General features: G+C 45.1%; 1 protein-coding gene across 2 annotated transcripts; it reads left to right on the top strand.

Annotated features, from left to right (window-relative positions):
- The first annotated feature begins 4,394 nt into the window (after positions 1–4,394).
- On the top strand, positions 4,395–16,061 carry LOC125513569 (ATP-dependent helicase BRM). 2 transcript variants are annotated; one of them, XM_048678700.1, is made up of 15 exons: positions 4,395–4,736; positions 5,382–6,746; positions 6,889–8,208; positions 8,843–8,958; positions 9,212–9,299; positions 9,411–9,497; positions 9,649–9,741; positions 9,828–9,911; positions 10,672–10,875; positions 11,066–11,308; positions 11,424–12,962; positions 13,061–13,259; positions 13,344–13,555; positions 14,148–14,396; positions 15,061–16,061. In XM_048678700.1, exons 1-15 carry the CDS (start codon positions 4,620–4,622, stop codon positions 15,715–15,717), a joined length of 6,573 nt encoding a protein of 2,190 aa, XP_048534657.1. In that variant the 5' UTR covers positions 4,395–4,619; the 3' UTR covers positions 15,718–16,061. The 2 variants fall into 2 exon arrangements, with proteins under 2 accessions (XP_048534657.1, XP_048534656.1); XM_048678699.1 differs by having other exon boundaries at positions 13,061–13,555.
- Positions 16,062–16,522: the final 461 nt, after the last annotated feature.

The raw sequence follows: 16,522 nt of genomic DNA, 5'->3' as shown, positions 1-16,522 counted from the left end.
CTGCACACAAGCGGCAGGGCAACGTTGTCGTGCAGGGCGGGAATCCGTCCACCCCCGTCGCGCTCCGGGCGCCAACGCGGCAGCGCGATCCCGACCGGCGGCGGAGAAGGTCAGCAAGGTCACAGGCGTAAAGCGGAGGAAGGTTCCAGCTTCAAAGAAGCCACCTTCTTCAACCTCTCGCTCCATCTCGCCGCAAGGAGGGGCTCCGTCGACGCCGTTCAACGATGCCGCTCCCCCCGCGAGCGAGGTGTTCGACGAAATGGCCGGAAGGTATGCGCCTTCGGTCTTGGCGATTCCCTTTCATTTTTCGCCATTATTCTCGATAGCGCGTGACTTGTTATCGTTCGCTACAGCGGTGGTTCGAACAATGGAACAACCGAGTTCATGAACTTGTTGGACACGAACGCGGTTGACATTGATCAAGCCCCTTTCGAACAAGCGCCGGAGGTGGATTCGGTGGCGCCGATGAACTCCAAGGTGGACTCGATGGCGTGGAGTGAAGATCGATCAAGATGATGCCGGACATGGGCGCAAACCTTTTGCAGGGCCCTCTTTTGCGTTAGCCGTAATGAACTCGGCTTCTGTTTACGCGTAAAATTGTTTGTGTCGTTTGAATTTGAACTTGTTTGTGAAATCTTATGTCAAATGCGAGATTTGCAGTTTATTTGTTTACGGGTCGTCATGGTGGTGTCCGAGCAAAACCCACATAGTCGACCCGTAAAAAAGTATATTCCGCGAATTTTTTTTTACGGATCCGTTTGCGGAGTCTGCATCTGTGCCAGCCCGCGCCGGCCCGCAAAAGCTGTTTTGCGGGGTCTGCTAGAGTTGCTCTTAGCCACCTACGTACTACTCCCTCCATTCCAAATTACTCATCGCAAAAATGAATGTATCTAAAACTAAAATATATCTAGATACATCCATACCCGCGACAAGTAATTCGGAACGGATGGAGTAGTAATAAACACTTTAGCAAAACATATGTTGCTTTTTTTGGAGGGGGGGGGGTTAGTCAATTTGGGGGAAAACATGACACACAACAGTCCCAAAACTACATACGACATCGTCGAGGCAAGAGCAGGAAGGCCTTGGGATGCCGGCGAGGACTCGGCCGGCAATAAACCGAGACGGATACGACGCGGTGAGTCTTAGGCGGAGGCAAGTCAAAAGTTAGTGCCTTACTCATTAAGGCGGGGGAAGTGGGAGGGACTCGTCAGAGAAATTTGGTGCTCGGGGAGTTTTAGAGGGATGGCCAGAGCCGGTACATGCACGGCGGGAGGCGATGTTGACGGGAGGGTGCGGGGGGGGGGGGGGGGGGGGGGGGGGGGGGGGGGGGGGGGGGGGGGGGGGGGGGGGGCTCGGCAGGCCGCAGTCCGGCCTGGGTTGGATCACAATCAGGGGAAGAAGATGACCGAAGGTTGAAGAAAGAACGTGAGCCGTACATTTTTTTCAATCCAATGTCTATGAAAACCAATTTGACACAGCTTAATTTCTAATCAAACACTTTTTTTCTTTCAAGAGAGAGTTCAATTTATTTTTTAGATAACCATTAAAAAACTACTTTTAAGAACTTGATCATGAACTAGTGGGTAGATGAACAATGTTTTCTCGAGGCAACTCGATAGATATTACGACGAGGTGAAACTCTATACAAATATTTGCCCCCTTGCTTAATTTAAATTGCTCGCTTGAGAGTTACACGCAGCAACAACCGAACAGTAAAACTCATTCCATAAAAAAAGACTGAAACATTACATTTCACGACAAGGAGACTGCACTGGCCTTTCAATAATTCCTTTCACACTATATAAATCCGCCCACCTCCCTTATAGCACATGTACCAGGTCTTACCACAATTGCTCGATCAAAAGTTAACCACCTGGGTAGCACAGCAATGACTTCTAGCTTTAAGACAATGCTGCACAAATTAAAATTCCTACCTAACATTAGTTGTCTTCTTTATAAGGACATGTTCATACACAAATATGAACACACGTCTCGTGGTCGAAATTCCAAGCCAATACACAAATATGAAGTCACACACCGTTGTCCAAATTCCAAACCAAGGTTGTGGATAACAAAGGACAAAGTTGGTCCTAGTTTGGCTTTGGCATATTAGTTGCTAGACTACAGGTGATATATGACACGATGACATATGCAATATATTTCTTAATCATAATCATGCAATGAAATGACACAACAAAAAATTCTAACCTTTAAGAAGACCTCACACATCACATTTCACTTAATTTTGAGAGGTCTACACTCGACTATCAATAATTCATTTCCACACTCTATACTCCCGTCCTCCTTGTTAGCACACGTACCATGCCTTGCCACAACTAGTTGATCACAGGTTAAGCATTAGGGTAACATGCCAGTAAGGCCTATCTTTCAGAGGAAGTTGCGCACCCCAAATTTCGTACCTAACATTAAACATATACCACAGGAATAGATTCACACAAGTAGGGAACCATTTTTTGTTGTATGAACTCCCAACTAACGTCGCAAATACAACGTCGAAATTGGTCTATTTTGGATAACAAACAATGGCTGATACACAACGTACCATTGTTTTTTTTTTCAATATGATTCGTGGCAAGTAGTTTATTGTGGGATTTGCAACCTTGTGTGATTCCTGGCTTCAATATAGAATTGACCAATAAAAATGGTATAATGGTTCACATATACCAATTTTAACAATATATAACCATGAATCAATGGATAGACAAGTGGAGTCTCCTCGAGTTAACTTAGGCCTTGTTTCTTTGGGCTTTTGCTTTTGCTTTTACAACTTTTTCACTTTAGCCAAAAAGCCATAAAAGCTTCCTAAATAGGCGCTTTTGGAGCTTTTATGGCTTTTGATGTTCAAAAGTCATAAAAGCTCCAAAAGCACCTATTTGCTTCAAAAGCGCCTATTTAGAAGTTTTTATGGCTTTTGGTCAAAGTGGAAAAGCTGTAAAAACAGAAGTAAAAACCCAAACAAACATGGCTTTAATGCGGTGATATGTAAATCTCTATATAAATAATTGCCTCCTTGCTTAATTAGACACGAATGTTATGCCTCTGCATAATTGCTCTGTAAAAAATTACATACTTTAATAACTAAGAATAAACTCTTCCAGAAAAAGAGGTTTATATTTGAGAAAGAAGGCTACATTGGTCTCTTACACATTCATTGCGTATTATATCCTCCCACCTCCTCGATATCACACATATTGTGGATTACCATAAATTGGTCGATCAAAAGCAAACCACCTGGGCACCATACCAATAAGTCCTAACTTTAATACCAAAGCCACACATATACATTTTCCACCTAACACAAGTTGTTTTCCTAGGACAATTCATACATAAATATAGACATCACACACAACATTCCAAATGCCAGAGTTGATCCTAGCTTGGCTCTAGCATATTGGATATCCAACACCATGTGATGTCCGACATCATGACCGGTGCAAAACAATTTCTCAGTTGCACACAACAGTCCAAATTTCAAACTAAGGCTGCAGATAGCAACTGCTAGAGTTGATCCTAGCTTGACTCTGGCATATTGGATATCCAACACTATGTGATATACGACGTCATGACCAGTACAAAACAATTTTTCAATCAACAATCATACTCCCCCCTTCCATCTATATAGGGCCTAATGCATTTTTCGAGGTCAACTTTGACCAAATGTTAAAGCAATAATATATGACATGCAACTTACACAAAGCATACCATCAATTTCGTATGTGAAAGAAGCTTCCAATAATATAATTTTCACATTATACATCTCATGTGCTATTAATCTTGTCAATGGTAAAAGACGGTCTTGAAAAAACGCATTAGGCCCTATATAGATGGAGGGAGGGAGTATACTAAAAAGGTCTAATGATAAACTATAACCTCAAGAAGAGACCCAAACCTCGCATTTCCATATTCACGGTGTTATTTGAAGGGCCTACACCTGTCTGTCAATAAAGTAATTGCCACACCGCCCACACTATATACCCCACCTCATCGTTAGCGCACCTATCGCGTCTTACCACATTTGCTTGACCACAAGCTAAGCACGGGGTAAACATGCGAATAAATTTCAACTTTAGCAGAAAATTGCGCACATTGAATTTCTTAGCCAGCATTAACTGTATTCCACAGAAAGCGTAGATCCATGCATAGCATTTCGCAAATAGCAAATGTCGAAGCCGGTCCTTGCGCATATCGGATATCAGACATCGGTCGATGCGCGTCGGTACCGTCGAGAAACCACCCCCTTAACGCAAATGTAGCAAACCCAGGGGGCCTTGGTGCATATTTTGCGCATACGGTCGTTTCACATAAAGGCCCTCCGCTTCCCTCGAATTTGCCATCTGTCACTCCCAGCCAGCGCTCTATATCCCGACGCTCCCCCCCCACATTAAAATAAAGAGAGAAAAATCCGCAGGCCGGAAGCCAAGGTTAGGTCTTGACCGCCCCACCGGAACCACCCGCAGCCCGTCGCCGGCGACCGTCCACGGCGGCGATCCGACCCCGCGCCTCCCCGCGCGGCCTCCCTCGACCCAGATCTTGCCGGGGACGCATGAAGGAGCAGCGAATCGGCCAGATCTAGGAGGTTTCGGGCCGGTCCCGTCATGCAGCCCGGCGGGGCGCCCTCCGGCAGCTCGCCGGCCTCGTCGCCGCGGCCGGAGCAGCCGGCCACGGCGTCGCAGCAGCAGCAGGCGCAGCACCTAGGGTTCGCCAGGAATCAGGTGAGCCGGCCTTGGTGCTCTCTCTCTGCCTCCTGCCCCGCCGCGGCGGCAGTGCAGGGGGTTGGAATTTATTTTTCTGGTGGTGGGTTTATCTCCGCGGGTAGCAGACGCCATTGGCGGGGAAACGTGCCCTCTGCGCGCGCGCCCGCGCGTGCGGTCGTTGGGATCTGGGAGAAAAAAAAGCGGCGCCTTTATTGGGGCCGGCTTCTCCTGCCTGGCCGCAACGGTAGCCACTGCCAGTGGAGTGCGAGCGCGTGCCGTGGGTGCGTGTCCTGTCCCCATCCGCCCGAGCTCCTCCATTTGTGGGGTTCAGCGCGGCTGCGGTTTGCAGTTCCATGTTTCTTGCGTCTCCGGTCCAGGTTTCTCCGGCGACGGGGGTCCCGTGCGTCTCGAATTCGCGCTTCTTGGTTTCTTGCTGGGTTTGGGATTGTTGTGCGGCTCAATCTTGGATTGTTCTCTGGCCGATTTGGACCGGCCCTGTTCCTCTCTGTGATCGAATTGCATGTGTGTTTGTTTCTGAAGAATTCTTGGCTCTGTTACGTCGGCGATGCGATTCTCCGGCTGGGGTTTTGAGTTCTCTCTTCGGCCACTACTTAATTTCTGCTAGGTTGTGATTTCTGAACGGGTTGTCTTCTGTTATTGCAGGCGATGATGCAGCAGCAGCAGCAATCCTACCAGGCCGGTATGCCGCATGGTATGATGGGCGGAGGGAGCGGCTTCCCCCAGTCCTCGGGCCCGATGGGGCCGTTCCAGGGCCAGAGGGGCCTGCCCCAACCCGGTGGACCGCAGGGCCTGGTGGCGGGCCAGCAGTACAACCAGAGCACAATGCAGCAGCAGGCATACATGCAGTTTCTGATGCAGCAGCAGAAGTCCCATGGGATGCAACTCCAGCAGCAGCAGCAGCAGCAGGCCAAAATGAATATGGCAGGACCGTCCACAAGGGGGGACCAGGATGCGGCTGCCAACCCCGCGAAGATGCAGGAGCTCATGTCCCTTCAGGCCCAGGCCCAGGCCCAGGCTCAGGCTCAGGCTCAGGCTCAGGCCCAGGCACAGGCGCAGGCGCAGATGCTTAAGAGACAGTCCGAGCATCTTCAGCAGGCGGAGAAGCAGCCAGAGCAGGGGCAGCGGGCCGGTAGCAGCGAGCAAAGGAGCGGTGACATGAGGCCTCCTATGCCACCGCAAGGAATCCCTGGGCAGCAGATGTCATCAGCTGGTATGGTGAGGCCGATGCAGCCAATGCAAGGTCAAGTGGGCATGGCCAGCATGGGTGGTATCCCGTTGCAAGCTATCCATGCCTGGGCAAAGGAGCAGAAAATCGATCTGTCTGATCCTGCAAATGCAAGTCTCATTTCTCAAATCATACCTATCTGGCAGTCCAGGATGGCCGCCATGCAGAAGCAGAACACGACAAACATGGCTGCACAGCAGCAGCAGCAGCAGCAGCAGCAGCAGCAGCAGCAGCAGCAGCAGCAGCAACAGCAGCAACAGCAGCAGCAACAACAGCAGCAGAATCAGCAAATGCTTCCTAGGCAGGTGAACAGTGATGCCCCAGTAAATGGGAATAATCCTGGTCAGGCTCCATTGAAGCTCCGGCAGCCTCCCCTGCCTAGTTCTTCTGTTTCTGCTGGAGCAGAGACAAAGATGGCGAATCCGAGCAACTTGCAGATGCAGCAGCAGTTTTCTGCCCAAAGTTCAAATGAGAGGGCTGTGAGGCCACCCATGACAATGGGCAACGCCGGGCAAATGATGCATATGACCCAAAGTTCTGGACACGGGAATAAGATTTCTGAGCAGCCCAATCCAAAGAATACCCTTGCGAGTTCAGAAGCGATGCAGCTGCAGTATGCAAGACAGTTGCAGCAGGCTAATCGAGCTACTGCCCCTACAGCAACTCCTGGTGAAACAGGAGGATCACAGGCCCCAACTCAAGGTGGTCGGCCGAATTCGAATTTCACAAAACATCAACTTCATGTACTTAAAGCTCAAATATTAGCTTTTCGGCGTCTGAAGGTACAAGAAAGCTAAATTTGGATGTGTCTTGTGTTCATGCATTTTTTTTCTCATGAGTTCCAGTATAGTACAATTTTACTCTGGTTTAAGCTGATCAATCTCATACTGCTGCAATTCTTATTTCTCTTTTGTTGCATCTCAGCGTGGTGACCGTACACTCCCACCGGAAGTTCTTGAATTAATCATGTCTCCTCCGCCACTGCCGGACCCACAGACGCAGCTGATCTCTGGACCTCCAGTAATACCCAATCGTGAAAGGGCTGCTTCAGTCAATGCTGATGAACAAGGAAGGCCCATGGAGAGTGGTGATAAAGCTCCTGAAAAACCTCTATTGTTGAAGGGACCCTCTTTACCAAAGGCGGAGGTTTCTGCTTCGGAAGAAAAAACTGGTTCTGCAAGTGGCCCCATGCAAGTGACAGAAGTTCCACCCAAGGAGCCTCTTAGAATTTTACCAGTTTCTGCACCTGAACAAAGTAACACTGCTCCCATTAAATCAGAGCAGGAACCAGAAAGGGGTATCCAGAGAACACCTGGGAGAAGTGATTACAGTGGTGAAAGGGGAAAATCTGTACCGACCGATAGTGGTTCGGCAGATGCTGAGCAGGCAAAAAGAGCTGCCTCTACAAGTAGCGCACCATCTCCAAGGGATGTTCCCAGAAAATATCATGGTCCATTATTTGATTTCCCGTCCTTTACTAGGAAACATGATTCCATGCCCCCTGCAAATTACAACGGTAGTCTGGCACTTGGTTATGACATGAAAGATTTGTTGGCTCAGGAAGGCATGATGGTTCTTGGCAAGAAACGAGAGGATAACTTGAAAAAGATTAGCGGCTTGCTTTCAATTAATCTAGAGAGGAAAAGGATCCGGCCAGATCTTGTTTTGAGGCTACAGATTGAAGAAAAAAAGCTGAGACTCCTAGAGCGCCAGGCTCGCATGAGGGATGAAGTTGAAGAGGTGCAACAAGAAATAATGGCGATGCCTGATAGGATATACAGGAAGTTTGTCAAGCAATGCGAGCGCCAACGCGTCGAGCTTATAAGGCAAGTTCAGCAGATGCAAAAGGCCTCGAGAGAGAAGCAGCTGAAATCCATTTTCCAATGGCGCAAGAAGCTTTTGGAAGCACATTGGGCTATACGTGATGCACGAATAACTCGTAACAGAGGGGTGGCCAAGTACCATGAAAGGATGCTGAGGGAATTCTCAAAGAAAAAGGATGATGATCGAAGCAAAAGAATGGAGGCACTAAAAAACAATGATGTGGAACGATATCGTCAAATACTATTGGAACAACAAACTAGTGTTCCTGGTGATGCAGCTCAAAGATACAATGTTCTATCTTCGTTCTTGTCCCAGACTGAAGAGTACCTTTATAAACTCGGTGGGAAAATTACTGCTACCAAGAATCAGCAACAAGTAGAAGAGGCAGCAAATGCTGCAGCAGCAGCTGCACGGGCACAGGTATTATGACATTCTTTTCTTTCGAAAATGAAATTAGCTTTTCTGCCACCTTTGGTTTCTTAGGTTGTCAGATTCTATGGACAGTATCTCTATTTTAACTGTTTAAAACCATTTGTATAAAAGTTGTTGGTGGCAGAACATGATCATTAACCACCTACTCTGGGAAATTGCCGCCCATCAGTAGGAGCTTAATTTTCTTTAACTCTCTTCTCCCATGGCTGCCCAAGTGCCCATCGGGCTACTAGATTGCTCGCTGAGTAACCAGAAGACAGATTACAAATCTGTACTGGATGAGTCAACAATTTCGGACTCAACCATTGTTTCTGGCTAATTCAAAAAAAAAGTTTAATGACCAGAAAACTGGAACTAACTGCAGTGCTGTTCAGCTTCCAAAGCAAAACAAATTTAGCATGCACCCTTTATTTACCTTTCATCAATTATTACTGAAGGGGAAAAGGGTATGAACCCATATCCTTTGTGTGTAATTGTACTGGAGTATATTGCATTATCAAATAAGTCGGGTATAACTGTACTCCAATGCACTGCACATCCGCCACAGGCTGCAGTCTCTACTCTTTAGGTTCCTAGTGACTATTCTTGTAAATAATGAGTTTGCTGATTGTTTGTTTAACAGGGTCTTTCTGAAGAAGAAGTGAAGGCTGCTGCACAATGTGCTGGCCAGGAGGTTATGATAAGAAACACATTCTCAGAGATGAATGCACCAAGGGAGGAAAATGCATCTGTTAACAAGTAAGTAATTAACTAATGGGAATGTGGTTCTGTTGTAATGTTCTCTTGACCCACTATATTTATTTCAGAGAGCACTATAAATTAAATTTATGTATGCTATCGACTTCTGAGTAACTTTCACATACAATTGTTCTCTAATCTGGAACCAACAATTGTTCTATTTCACATTTGGGATAAAGTTTGTGCAGATCAACAAGGTCTGCAAAATCTACCTTTTAGCCTTAACAAACTTTGACCTGTTTTATTCTTATAGGTACTATATGTTAGCTCATGCTGTGACTGAAAAAGTAACAAAGCAGCCCTCACTTTTGAGATTAGGAACTTTAAGGGACTACCAACTGGTATCATTTCCCTTCAACTCAACTATTTGTCTTTAATACTAATGTTAATATTGTTGTGACCTGTCAGTCTGTCACAATTTGTTTTACAATTTTGTTTTTCTGGTTATCCAGGTGGGCCTTCAATGGATGCTTTCGCTCTACAATAATAAATTGAATGGCATTTTGGCTGATGAGATGGGTCTTGGCAAGACTGTACAGGTGTGCCTTTCTTGCTGTGTTCCACCTGCTGGATTTTAGTTATTTCACCATGTCTTCGGATCGCTCCACTCTTCCTTCAATGCCATGCTGCTAGGATTGACATGCTGTTAGGATTGACTTTTCATGGTTGTTCACCTTTTTGCTTAAACAGGTCATGGCATTGATTGCATACTTGATGGAGTTTAAAGGGAATTATGGACCACATCTCATAATAGTGCCAAATGCTGTCTTGGTCAATTGGAAGGTGCTTTTTTTTCCCGTATCAGTTTTGTGATACAAAAATGAGCTTAGAAGCATAAGTTTTAACTTAATTTTCTGTTCTTGGTTCAGAGTGAACTGCTAAATTGGTTACCATCCGCATCTTGCATCTTTTATGTTGGTGCAAAGGATCAAAGGCAAAAGTTGTTCTCTCAAGTAAGTTGCTACATCTGTACTTATTATGCTTTAGCACTCAAAGATTCTGATGCATATTGCCTTTTAGATATATTTTGTTGTAAGCAAACACAATCATCTTCTAAAATGCATAGCAGTAGCTCTGCTGTTTGCTGAACAATATTCTAACAGCGGGGAAATCATAAACCATGCATATCTTATTTAGAAACAATGTGCTTACTGATTACTTTGTCGCTTCAGGCTTTCACCTTATGCGTCAGGCTTGTCTTCTATAATAGTATTTTTTTGCTCTAAAATTAATTCGTATGCTTGGTTTTACTATAAATGGGGAAACTGACCTACAAGAAATGGGTTACTGGCACGTACAAACTTCTTCACCAAACTGTACTCTGTCCATATATATACAAGACACAAAGTCATCATTGCACATGGCTTGGTTTTATTTAGAGTAAATGAAACTCTGTAGCACATATTCTGGTTTTTGTTTTTCATACCAGTGAAGCTACGCTTCAGATGCTGTACAGGGGTTGAATTTTCTCAATTCCATGGGTACTTTTTTTTTTACCAAAAAGGAGGGCTTTCCCCCAGGCTGTGCATATTCCACGGGTACTGTTATACTATGTTCCTGTTTATACCTGAACAGGGTTTGATCTGTTTTTTTGTTATTATTTCTCATAGATAAGCTTATTTGGTGGCAAATGTATGTGAATTTCATTATTGATTTAGCTTTTGTTGAAATATTTGCTTCTGAACATTTTTTTTCTCGGATTTCATCTTGCAGGAGGTTTTGGCTGTCAAATTTAATGTTCTTGTGACAACATATGAATTTGTTATGTTTGATCGTTCTAAGCTTTCAAGAATTGACTGGAAGTACATTATAATTGATGAGGCCCAACGAATGAAGGACAGAGAGTCAGTCTTGGCCCGTGATCTTGATCGCTATCGTTGCCAGCGACGTCTCCTTCTCACTGGCACTCCTCTACAGGCAAGCCCAATAAATGTTTACCGATTATTCAACTAATGCTGATATAGGCATATAGCCATACACTGTGATATGTTGACGGAGCCTCAGTTCCTGGAAGTTCCTTTTCTCTTGTATGCCACAGTATTTGTTTTACCGCATGGTTATTGTTTATTTTAGATTGTTATTTAATACATTCTTACAATTTTTTCAGAATGATCTCAAGGAGCTTTGGTCCCTTCTAAATTTGTTGCTTCCAGAAGTGTTTGACAACCGCAAGGCATTTCAAGATTGGTTCTCAAAGCCTTTTCAGAGGGATGCTCCTACACCTAACGAAGAAGATGATTGGTTGGAGACCGAGAAGAAAGTTATTATTATTCACAGGCTTCATCAAATTCTGGAACCTTTTATGCTACGTAGGCGTGTTGAAGATGTTGAAGGTTCACTTCCACGGAAGGTACCATAATTTCGCCCTTGTCATTCTATGTACAAGTTTTGAAGTTAATTGCTTTTTTGTTGGTAACTTGGTTCTTTAAACTCACAGCTTTATTTACTTGGCATGCAATGTGCAGGACTCTATTGTTTTGAGGTGCAAAATGTCTGCCATTCAAGGTGCTATATATGATTGGATCAAATCCACTGGCACCATTAGAGTTGATCCGGAAGATGAGAAAATACGTATCCAAAGAAATCCAATGTACCAGGCCAAGACATATAAGAATCTTCAAAACAAATGCATGGAACTGAGGAAAGTCTGCAACCATCCTTTGCTGTCATATCCCTTTATGAATTACTACGGGAAGGATTTTATTATCAGATCTTGCGGGAAATTGTGGAATCTTGATAGGATTTTAATCAAGCTTCATAGATCTGGTCACCGTGTTCTCCTCTTTAGCACCATGACAAAACTTCTTGACATCCTGGAGGACTATTTGCAATGGAGGCAACTTGCTTACAGGCGAATTGATGGAACAACTAGCTTGGAGGACCGTGAATCAGCAATTGTTGATTTTAATAGGCCTGGTTCTGAGTGTTTTATATTCTTGCTTAGTATCCGTGCTGCTGGTAGAGGTCTGAATCTTCAGAGTGCAGACACTGTTGTAATTTATGACCCCGATCCCAATCCACAAAATGAAGAACAAGCTGTTGCAAGGGCCCATCGTATAGGGCAGACTAGGGAGGTAAAGGTTATTTACATGGAGGCCGTTGTTGATAACATCTCAAGTTATCACAAAGAGGATGAATTGAGGAACGGAGGAAGTGGAGATCTGGAGGATGACCTTGCTGGAAAGGACAGATACATGGGTTCAATCGAAAGTCTCATCCGCAATAATATCCAACAATACAAAATTGATATGGCAGATGAAGTCATTAATGCTGGTCGTTTTGATCAAAGAACGACCCATGAGGAAAGGCGCATGACTCTGGAGACACTGCTGCATGATGAAGAGAGGTATCAAGAAAGTCTTCATGATGTTCCTTCGCTACAGGAAGTTAATCGTATGATTGCTCGGACTGAAGAGGAAGTCGAGCTCTTTGATCAGATGGATGAAGAATTCGATTGGACAGGAGATATGATGAAACATAATCAGGTTCCAAAGTGGCTCCGCGTTGGCTCTACAGATGTTGACTGTGTTGTGGCGAGCTTAACCAAAAAGCCTGCCAGAAATGCATCTGGCAGTGCTCCTGACAATGGTGACAAACTCGAGAAAAGAAGGGGGCGACCCACGGGGTCTGGTAAGTACTCTATCTACCGGGAGTATGAAGATGAAGATGATGAGGAGTCTGAAGAAGATGATGAGGAGAGGAACACACCATCTCACCCTGAAGAAGAAGCAGGAGAATCTGAAGAGGAAGAGGAAAATGATGATTCAGTACCTGATGATGATAACAAAGATCAATCGGAGGAAGAAGAGCCTAACAATGATGATGGGTACGATCTTCAACAAGGGACAGGAAGTGGAAAAGGTCACAAGTCTGAAGAAGCTGGCTCTACAGGATCTTCATCTGGAAGCCGGAGATTACCACCACCAGCCCCTTCCTCATCTTTGAAGAAGTTGCGGTCTCTATCTGCATTAGATTCCCGCCCAGGCACTTTTCCAAAAAGAACTGTATGTCTGAGACCTGGCACTTATTTCTTTCTGCTCTCTTTTTATTTCTGAATGAAAAGTTAACTGTACAATTATCCTTTTTACTGATGAATTTACAGTCAGATGACTTGGAGGACGGAGAGATTGCATTATCAGGGGACTCACATATGGATCTACAGCAATCAGGAAGCTGGAACCATGACCGGGATGATGGTGAGGATGAACAGGTCCTGCAGCCAAAAATAAAACGCAAAAGGAGTCTCCGAACTCGTCCAAGACCTAGTACCGATAAACAGGAAGATAGATCTGGTGCAGATGGTACCTTCCCCCAACGTGGTGCTCGCCTTTTATTCCCAGGAGATGGTGATTATGATTCACAGCAAGATGCCCATGCTCCTGCAGATCCTACTTCCAGGCAGCAAGACACGGTTCATCCGGTAGTGAAACAGAAGCGTAACATGCCATCTGTAAAGGCTTCTCCTGCTTCTAGGGCAGCGAAATCTACCCACTTGTCTGGGTCTGGGGAGGGATCTGCTGAGCACTCCAAGCAGAATTGGAGCAACAAGGTCATCAATTCTGCTGGCACAAAGATGTCTGACAGTATGCAGAGAAAGGTTAGCATTTCGCTGTTCTTCTTTGTATGTCTATGATGGTTTGCCCTGTTAAAAATACCCATTGCCTCTTCTTTAGAAACACCTTAGACAACCATGATAACTTATGTTGGGAATACTTGCAGTATTTTACTTTGTTGCGCTTTAGCAAATATGGTTATGGGGGCCTGTTTGGACCTCACCCGTGCCAGCAGTAGATTAAGGAAGCAGGGTTAGCAATGGGGTAGCTGTTAGATTCGTTTCTTTTGGGAAAGCATGAATATGGCAATTGCTTAATGTCCCACGCTATGTTTATTTTGAACCATTTGGTGAACAGGAACATGTTGGGTTCCCACAGCAGTTGTAACAATGTAGTTTACAGTCTTGGAAACGAGGTGTTTCATGGCCATAGTAAATACTGGGATTAAATCTCTGCAAATAAGAAATTAGAACTACTGTTCTATTTTGTACGTATGGCATTTATCACATAGCAGAATGATGCTGTATTATCGAGAACATGGGATCGCTTCTGTGACTTTTACTCGTGTCGTTTGGCCTTCCAGAAATCAGCTTTTGATTGCTGGGTTATGATTTATCTCATCTTTGATCACTGCAGTGTAAGAATGTAATAAGCAAGCTTTGGAGGAGAATTGGCAAAGAGGGACACCAAAAAATACCCAACATAGCTTCTTGGTGGCGAAGGAATGAAAATTCTTCATCCAAAGGTGTGGCTGGAAGCACCCTCGACCTACAGAAAATCGAATTACGAGTTGATGGATTAGAGTATAGCGGCGTAGCTGAGTTCATAGCGGACATGCAGCAGATGTTGAAGAGTGTGGTTCAACATTTCGGCTACAGACATGAGGTAATCTATAGCATTAGACCAGGCCTCCCTTTTGCCTTCTGTACCGGTATTATATTAATCTCACGAGCACTGCGTTACTCTGTTCCTGAAACATGCCCCATGAGTCAAGAAACAGTGTCCATGATCACACCTGTTTTATTTTGAGAATATTCAGCTTTCACATCTCTGAAGAGCTAACATTAACTTGATATATGATGTGTCTGCAATAAGTATATGTTATGGATTCATAACACTAACTGCACGCATGAATGGATAATATGAAGGGTTTGTCTATGATTGTTGTCAATTTACTCAGACCAACGTGTAAACAACCATCAGAATAAGCAGAAGTAGGGGCAACTTATGGAAGTTTGAATTCGTCTTGTTAGTTAACTGATTATCCATCTTAGATATGGGTCAATTGAAGTAGTACTTGCACCATGGTCCATGGCCTCTTAAGTTAGCTGATTATTCATCTTAGTAGTTGTATTTGGACTACTATTGGTTGGTCTTTTTATTACTAAAAACTAATATTGTGGCGATTATATATAGAACGATATGTCATCACATACTTTTGCTAGTCATAGTTTTGTAAACTTGTAGCTATATATTGCAATCTTTGTTCAGTTAATCATGGCGTGTGGGTCTGGCGTAATAGAATCTTAATTTGCTCATGGAAATGCAGGTCCGGGTAGAAGCTGAGATTCTCCACAACCTATTCTTCAACATAATGAAGATCGCCTTCCCAGACTCTGACTTCCAAGAGGTGAAGGACTCGCTGTCGTTTTCGAATCCCGGAGGTGGTGCAAGCAGCACGGCTGTCCCATCAGCAAAGCACCTGGCTTCAGGCCTGAAGCGCCGTTCCGCCACCACTGAAGTGGAGCAGCATGGTCCCGGCAGCGGCAAGCACAGCCATCACGCGTCGGCCGGCGAGGCTCCTAGCCGGGCCAAACCCGAGAGGGACTCAAGGCATTCAGGACCAGGCAGCAGGGACCAGAGCCTCGACAGCCCAGGGCTGCCGCTACACCCTGGCGACCTGTTCATCGCCAAGAAGAAGAGGCAAGACCGGGCTCGGTCCAGCATCGGGTCGCCGTCCAGCTCAGGCCCCCGTGGACCGCTCTCCCCGACCAACACTGGCCGGTTGGGCCCGGCGCCATCGCCCAGAGGCGCGAGGACACCGTTCCAGAGGGACTCTCACCCGTCCCAGCAGTCCATGCCCGGGTGGGGCGCGCACTCGGACCGCGGGGGGAGCTCGCCGCCCGGCATCGGGGACATCCACTGGGCCAAGCCTGCCAAGCGGCAGCGGACCGACACAGGCAAGAGGCGGCCGAGCCACTTGTGACGCGACGGGCACATTCTCCATGCATCATCATCGCCGCCATGCGTCGTTGACTTACGGCCATGAGAAGAAGGGAATGCTGTGTGGGTAGTAGGGAGTATGTTGGGTATTTGTTTGTTTACTGTAAAGAGGAACACTTCCTTTAATAGCCATTGTTATGTGGTAGGTGGTTTAGTGGTGCAACCAGAGGATGCATGTGTTCTCATGTGGAAGGGACAGTGATAATGGAAATGAGCTGGTGTTTAGTTAATAATCAGTTAGTAATTATCATCTGTTGTATGTTTCCATAAGCAAAGTTGTTACCAGGACCTGATAAATTAATTAACAGCGCTTTGCTTTCCATGCTACATCGTGTTCCACTTTGTCGTTGGAAGATCAAAGCAGATGACAGATGTTTTTTTTTGAGTGCGGCGATGATGGATGAATGAATCTATTCTCTAAAATGCATGAAATCTTTAAAAGAGCTTATATTTAATGACGGAGGGAGTATATGTCTTGACTATCTTGGCTTAAAAGAGCTTATATTTGATCTCAAAAAAGAGCTTATATTTAGTGACGGAGGGAGTATATGTCTTGACTATCTTGGCACACAATCATTATGTACTCTAGGGATGTAAATGACAAATAAACGGATCTGCAAGACTTGTTTAGTTAGCTTTATCTAGTTTGATAGTTTATTTTCTCATCGGGACTTGGTTTACATCCCTCTGTTGTTACTTGTTATGCATATTAGTTTTGTCTTAAGTCAAATTTGATAAAATTTACTCCCTCCTTCCATCTATATAGGGCCTAATGCGTTTTTCGAGGC

The sequence above is a fragment of the Triticum urartu genome, chromosome 6 (genome assembly GCF_003073215.2).
Source record: "Triticum urartu cultivar G1812 chromosome 6, Tu2.1, whole genome shotgun sequence".
NCBI lineage: Eukaryota > Viridiplantae > Streptophyta > Magnoliopsida > Poales > Poaceae > Triticum > Triticum urartu.
Note: the sequence above shows the minus strand (reverse complement) of the source record. Positions and strands in the feature narration are given on the sequence as shown.